Source organism: Sebastes fasciatus, chromosome 14 (assembly GCF_043250625.1).
Source record: "Sebastes fasciatus isolate fSebFas1 chromosome 14, fSebFas1.pri, whole genome shotgun sequence".
NCBI lineage: Eukaryota > Metazoa > Chordata > Actinopteri > Perciformes > Sebastidae > Sebastes > Sebastes fasciatus.
This window is the reverse complement of record NC_133808.1, coordinates 9,517,594-9,525,434: the sequence shown is the minus strand read 5'-3', so window position 1 is coordinate 9,525,434 and position 7,841 is coordinate 9,517,594. Positions and strand designations below refer to the sequence as shown.

General features: G+C 40.7%; 1 protein-coding gene across 1 annotated transcript in view; it reads right to left on the bottom strand.

Moving 5' to 3' along the window:
* Window positions 1-28: 28 nt before the first annotated feature.
* Window positions 29-7,841, bottom strand: part of cerkl (CERK like autophagy regulator) — a 33,965-nt gene continuing 26,152 nt past the window's right edge. Inside the window, exons 8-14 of the mRNA XM_074658598.1 lie at window positions 5,305-5,482; window positions 4,874-4,921; window positions 4,586-4,617; window positions 4,372-4,480; window positions 4,172-4,268; window positions 2,006-2,202; window positions 29-763 (exon numbers count right to left, since the gene is read on the bottom strand). Coding sequence (XP_074514699.1) covers window positions 685-763; window positions 2,006-2,202; window positions 4,172-4,268; window positions 4,372-4,480; window positions 4,586-4,617; window positions 4,874-4,921; window positions 5,305-5,482 — 740 coding nt within the window. The 3' untranslated portion in view covers window positions 29-684. The remainder of the gene's footprint in view (window positions 764-2,005; window positions 2,203-4,171; window positions 4,269-4,371; window positions 4,481-4,585; window positions 4,618-4,873; window positions 4,922-5,304; window positions 5,483-7,841) is intronic.

Genomic DNA, 7,841 nt, shown 5'->3' with positions numbered 1-7,841 from the left:
GATTCTAAAAAGCTGCAATATCAATAAAAAAAAAAGCTTAAAATAACCAATAAAAACAGATCTGTTATATTCAAATATAAAACTTATAGAATTTTTGGACACTTTGGGTTCATCCAGTCTGGTTCTGCTCATCTGTAACAGAAAGCTGCTTGACTATCAACAAACAAACACTGTTTAAACAATAATCGGTACACACAAAAGAAACTTCACAGTACTGGATTCAATTAACTATTTTTTAGCTCACATGTTTATAGTTTGAATTGCAGATGAATCTTTGCTCTCTGCAGCAGAACCAGAAACTGGACAAGAAAAAACAAAATGAAAATTGCAATAAAAAAAATAGGCAACACAAATTGTATTAAAGTCATCTGAGAAGAGCTGGTAATTAAAATATAGTAAAATGTAAACATTAATTTGAATTTAAAAAAAAAAAATAAGTTACCGTATAGGTTATTATAGCTGCAGTAATAAAAAAAAAATCAATAAATGTAAACGTACATGACGTAAACAGGAAGCTGCAAAGCTCTGTCGCTACTTTTGTGTGTTTTTGCTACTTTGAATGAAACTTCTACGTTAGTTCACATCACCATGGAAACAGCAATGACCTAGAGAGGGCACTGTTGAGTCATTGTGGTTGCTATGGTGACGTGTCTTGGTCCCAACACACAGAGGCCTCTGCTGGACTCAGATGCAGCTGCAGGAAACTGTCGACTCGGCCTCGTCCACCTCCTCCCCGTACAGAGTGATGAGCTGCGGGTGGACCCTAAACGCACCAAGTACATGCACACACACACAGACACATATACACACACACATTTGACATGTACTTTAATATGATATACAGTGATTATATTATGTATCTATAACTGTTGGTTAAATTATTCCACAGCTTATAGAGCGCTCCAGGGATGACGTATTTTTGTAGGCCAACCAGGAAGTTAGCATCGCCCTTGGTTCCCGCGACAAAAAGCAATGAGATTTTTCCATTGGGTTTTGGAATATTTCAGAAAATAAGCTCTGTGGCAAACAAACATTTATGATACTTACACGTTTTGTTGTTTAAGATAATCTTCACAAATGAACACAGCTTTTATAATTTTGAAGCGTAAATGCATTTGCCAGAAGTAAAAAGCTAATGGTAGACTATAAACAAACCACACCATGGTCGCGGTCACGGTCACGAATGTGAGTAAACACAATGAGGTTGTAAAGGCGGACGAGTCGGCATGATGACGTTTTGTTTTGTAGTCTCATTTAGCCTCTTGAAAACAAAGATAAGATAACGGCTTCAGAATTCACAAGTGGGATATTTACTGATGTATTTTATATCGTAGAACAAAACATTAAAATCTCTTCAGCTTGTGTTAACCAAAGACCTTATTTCAGGCATCTAACTAAAAACCCATTCAAGACATCCATTGATCTCAGACGAGGGAACCGGAAGTGCTAAAATGTGAACTAATTTCCCTGTTTTAAGACTCATTCCTCTAGCACTCTATTAATTACCAGCCACGACAGATTTTCAGCTTGTGAGTCTGTGTGTGAGACCACCAGGTGTTTATATTTCTGTCTGTCTGTAGACAGATTTTTTTCACCACGATAGCCTCGCAATCATTTACAGGAATGTAGGTGAGATAACAATGAAGGCTGCGTTCGAAGATGGGTTTAGTCCGAGCAAGGGTGCCGGAAGTAGGGGGGTAGGGGCCCCCACTTTACGCCCCTGCCCAATTTCCCGTCGTGGCTGGTCTTTTGTTACTTTTAAGTTTACTCTGTAGCTTCAATGGATAGATAGAAATGTGAAGACGTCACCATGGACATTTTCGGATTTTTTCCCCCACTATTTTCTGTTATTTTAAAGATCAAACGAATAATCAATTTATTAATAAAATTGTTGGTAGGCTCATCAATAATAAATGAATCATTAGCTGCAGCCCTGTATCACTCAGCGTAATGATACACTGTTATAACAATATTTATGATACTAAATCATATTTATAATTTATACCTGACGAGCACTTCGTTAGCAATCTCCACCAGCTCTCCGTCGATGTTCCAGGGGAAGGCCGCTCCCTCTGATTGGATGATGGGCGAGGTTTTGGACTCAGCCTCATCCTCGCTCTCCTCCTCCGACCAGCCAACCAGCGAGCTGGGGCGGATCCTCACCGCTGACACGTCTTGCGTCTCCACGAATGAGAAGCTGAACTGCAGACAGACAATCAGACACAGACTGACAAGTGCGTGCGTGTGTGTATGTGTGTGTTTGCTCACAGGTCAAAGGTCAGCTGAGGAGGACAGAAAGTCTCGTTAAGATCCTCGCTAAGCAGCTTGATTATCTGGAGGAGTGACTGGGTTTCTTCTTATTTACTGTCCTCTACTGTCTCTACTGTAACACCATGACGCTCCAACAGGGGGCAGCAAAGACCAACAGACAGACAGAAAGACAGACTCTCTCCGTCCTGACTGTCTGCTTTCTTTCCTTCTCAGGTTTGCTCTTTTCTTATTAGAATACAGCTTAGAATTTTTTATAGTCTCGTTTACAAAAACAGTCCAGTGGTGGAATGTCAATAAGTACATTTACTACAGAACTTAGGTACACATTTGAGGTATCTGTACTTTGTATTTCCATTTCATGGCACTTTTTTACTTCTGCTCCACTATATTTCTGAGGGAAATATTGTACTTTTAACTCCACCAGTTAATTTGATAAAATAACAAAAAAAGGAAATTTTAAAATGTAATTCATTGCAAAAACTATCCAGAGGTATATCATTTTAGCTTAAATGAGTAATCAATTAAATTACATTTCACATTTCATGGTTTTAGCTTCTAAATTATGATGATTTGCTGTGTTTTCTTTGTCTTGAATTGTAGTAAACTGAATAATTTTGAGATTTGGACTGTTGGTCAGACTTGACGATGCATGTGAAGGTGTCACTCATCAGCTCTGTGTAATCATGATGGACATTTCTCACTGTTTTAATTCATAGTGAAAATAATAATTTGTTGCAGCCGAATATAAAATACCAAATACAACAGTAAAATGCTGCGTAATGCCCCGTCTTGTCGTGTTTGACACTGAGCTGTCCGTCCCTCCATCAGGATGAAGGCTAGAACAGGATGTAGGTCAGTGAGTAAACAGCCTGTTTACTCTGCAGGACAGTGAACGCCACGCTCTCAGTATATTTAGTAAATAGGTTAGTGTGTGCGGTCTCACAGGCCAGGCCGAACCAGGCTAATCCACTCACTAACTAGTTTGTTTATTACTGCTCTTTGAGAGGTGGAGCTTTTAGGATGGCGACGTCAAGAGTGAGACAACACAACCCACATTAGTGATGGGTTCAGATAGCCGACTCCATTTTGGATCAGAGTGGTGACTCTTTTCTAAAGAAATGATCCGCTGATCACCTCATGTCAGTTTAAACCTGCAATAACTGATTTTTTCTAACACAATATAGACATATCATCACCTTTTAAGTTGAACTTGTCAGCAAACAGTTGCTTATTTACAGATCTAGCTGTTACTGAGCAACGTTATCATTCATTTACAGTCGTGTTGGTGCCCATGTGATGAATGTAAGTCTAATATTTACTCTCTTTTTAGCTTTGTTTTGGTCTCCACCAACTGCTGAGGGAAATACCTGTCTCGTTAGCTGATAAATGCTCCTTTATGTTCACCAGTTAGCCGATAACTGTGTCTGTCTGCTGTTTGGTGCTGAGCAGGTAGTGTATAGTGGGTCTTTTCTCTGAAAATGACGCTATGAGAGCGGTGAGATTATAAAAATGATTATAAAAAATATTGATAGTAGCCGTTTTGATTCAAATCATATCAACATTTTAATCTCATCAATTTAATATATGTCAGATAGATTTAATGAACATTTCATGTATGTGTTTTTGCCTTCTCGTCCAAGAAAAAGTGATAAGACATATTTGAGTTGGAGTGATTTTAGCCTTTAGATACTTTAAAATGTTTGAAAGGTGAACCTAATAAGGTCTCATAAAAGATTTGAAAGGATTTGGATTCCATAAGTGGAGTCGATGCTGGATTTCGAACCCCGTCCCTAACCCACGTAGCCTAATCCTAAACAACATAGTAGAATTCATAAGCAGTAGTTTCCATTTTGTTATGAAAGTAAAGACTGAGATGATGTCAATTGACAGCTGCTCTCACCTGTCCACTAGAGCTGTTGTATCTCTTCAGGTGTTTGATGAACTCTGACCTGGAAGTGTTTCCTACTGCGATCAATGCAGCGCTGCCATTTGCCAAACTGTCACAAACAGGAAGTGGAAGAGTACATTCAGTACCAGAAACATGTAGTATGGTGCGTTCAAGGTCACAACACAGCTGACTTTGACATTATCTTCTCGTACCTGGTATTTGGAGCCAGTCCTTGAGGTACATGTGGACTCAGACAGGGGATGGACATGACGCTGATGCTCAGATACAGTCCCTGATTGGTTGTCCAAGACTCCTCGCCTTCTGTACCGACCAATCACAGAAAAAAAACAGTAAATCAAACTGGTTTGACAGAGATGGAAATCTGAACCAGCATTGATCTTCTGTTCAGGCAAGTACCGGTCTCACCTGACTCTGGATCCTGGTCCTGGTCCTGGTCTCTGAAAAAGAGGAGATCAACTTTAGTTTTGATCATGGCATACAGTTGTTTATTCTGAAGAGAATCAATATGACGCACTGACATTTATAAACATATACACAATATTTCTCTACTGTATTCAAGTCTCCACAAAGCTGGACAACAACATTGTTGGTGTGTATGAAGAAGTCCTCAGTGTCTGTTGCTCCACACAGGTAAATAATCACCAGACACCACTGGTACACAGTGCTAATATTGTTTGTGTGTGTGTTTCTCACCTGTTTGACTTCTTCGCTGGTAGAAAAGACAGCTGACAGTCCTCTGGTCTGTGGGAGACAGAAGAGCAAAAGAACTGAGGAACCAGAATAAGAGTTCTGTGAGGCCGTACTTGGACACAGTGGTGCTAACGTTTGCTGATTAGCAAAGGGGACATGAATGTCTGACACAAATGTCAACTGGACATCCAATCCATCCAACACGCCGCTAGCATAGCTAAAAATATAATTTTTTTAACTATGTAACTTTTTGTGACATATTTAAGTCTGAATCCAAGTCCATTTATTATATTATATTATATATCACAATTATTATTAAACTATTTTGTCTTAGAGGGCTTTAAAATCTGAACAATATATGACCTCCATCCTTGGACCCTTGAAAAAAACCCATCTAAATATAACTTATTTGTGTATATGTGTGTTTGTGTTACCTCAGCCTAGCCAGCGTCTTCACCAGAGCGTACTCTCGTCGCCGCGACGATGGCATCCACCTCTTCTTCTCCGCCCGTGCTAAGCTCCGCCCACCAAAGCCGAACATGGCGGAGAAACCGAAACGCACCAACTGACCGAGAGACGAGAAGCTGCACATGTCCACCTGCTGCAGGTGACCTGCAGACAGACAGAGTGGGAGGGGGGTGAAATACTGATTATTTTCAATTATGAATAATTATTAGGAAAACACAAACACACATACACAGCCTTTAAGAAGGCCAAGTGGTCGTATGTGGAGAAGTTCATTAATATTCATGAGAAGCAGCACCAATATGGGCGACAGAAAGAGGTCAGGAGCGCGCGCGTGTGTGTGTGTGTGTGTGTGGGTGTGTGTGTGTGTGTGTGTGTGTTAATATCTATAAACCTCAGTGGGATCACATTGCAGTAGAGTGACCAGTCTCTGGTTGTTATTGTTCCAGTTTGACCAGCCTGGATGTATATCAGTCCAGTCTGGCCAGTCTCTGAGGCAGCACAATTCAAAGGACATTTACAGCAGATTTAGGACAAATGTGTCCCTCTCAGTGAAAGGGAAAATTAGAAGACAATCTGTTCCTTTTAATGTTTTCCAAAGCAGGAAGATGATTCTCACTTTTGGGTGAAATTCTCCTTTAAATGTCTTTAAATGCTGTGATTTGAATGTTTCTTTTGTTAAACCAACAGAAACAACATGGAACCTGTCGAAGGCCCCTTAAAACTATCAAACTCCATCAGCTGATGAAGGCCACAGGATGTGTCTAGACAAAAAAAAATCAGTAAGTTGACCTTCTACTAAGATTTTTTTACTGTTTATTTTCACAATGCCTGTGAACGCAGCACAAACCATAGAAGTAACTGGGATGAAAATATAATCAACCTCATTGACCCGATTTCACCATTAAGACCATTCAGTAAGATACTCCGCACACTCGCACACGCACAGCACACGCACACGCACACACACACACACACACACACACACACACACACACACACACACACACACACACAGACCCACACACCACCATGCCATCTGGCCACATACCTGCTGTAACCTACTGAACTGCTGTCTCCCCACCTGTCTGTCTCACCGACTGCCTGTCTGTCTCTCAGGATAGAATCTGATTTCCTCTCCATATGCCATGTTGTCAGTGTGTGTGTGCGTGTGTGTGTGTGTGTGTGTGTGTGTGTGACACGGTCAGTCTCACAGTCAGTGGGTCAATGAGATCAAACCTGCAGCGCTTCTTAAAGGTGTAACCAATGTTTATTTTGATCAGCACATAATAAATATAGTTAAGTATAAGTATAGTTTGATTTTCAAACAACAAAGAACGTTTGAACGAGCTTCACTATTGGTTCACCCTATCGAGTGACTTCATGGAGTCTCCACTGGTTGCCTGGCAACTTCTTACAGCCAAGAAATAGTTTGCGTCCGAAATTCCATATTAACATGCTATTTAGTACGCTAAAACAACATGTGAGATATTTTAGTATGTCTGAAATCTTAGTATGAAACCAATAGCACGCGTATTGCATACTATTTCCAGTGAAATATTACAGTGTGTAACGCTGGACACTACAGCGGCATAAATACCCCACAATGCAATGGTTACGTGTCTCCAACCGGCAAAGAGGCTCTCAGGAAGTATATACAAAAGTATGTGGAACACATACGCATATTGAGTATGTAGTGCATAGTATGTGATTTCGGACAAAGCCTTAGTCTGGCACATAACCAATTGTAAAATGGTGAATTGTCATTTTACAAACGAGACATATTATAACACGTAAATCAGTGAGCTTTAGAGGTGTTGGTAAAGTGGACTTTGTTACCTTTGGACAGAGCCAGGCTAGCTGTTTGCCCCTGTTTCCAGTCTTTATGCTAAGCTAACTGTAGAGACATGAGAGACACACTGAGGTGTGCTGCCAGTAACAGACAGTTCAGGTATGTTCACCTCGGTTGTGTCGTGAACACATCTGAACTCACCTGTAGTCGCCTGGTGTCCGTGGGAACAGCTTCCTGGCTGGGAACTTTAACTGTTTTCTATTGTTCAGGAAGTCTTATATGTGCCACTGAATACTCCCATCTGTCACACACACATTCACCCAAAACTACCAGAGTTAATTAGTGTTAATGAACCACCATCTCACCACAACCTGTCATTTATTCAAACCCAGCAGCCTGCCCTGCTGTAGGTGGAGCGCTGAAGGGGCGGGGCTACAGTGATCAGAGTAAACCTGTGATTTAGAGTGAAACTGATCCTGCTGTTAGACATCTGTCTGTCTGCTAGTCACACCGTCTGTCTGTGAGTTTGTTTGTTCTCACAGTCTGAGTGACCATCAGCCAATCACAGCAAAGCTCAGCAAGAACACAAGCTACTGATTGGCTTCCTGCGAGTTGCTTGAAGTCAATTAAATTAGAACAACTATGGGGAGTTGACTATAAACCTAGAACAGGTAGAACCCACAAAGGATGATGCGGTGTTAAATTTAGAAAAGG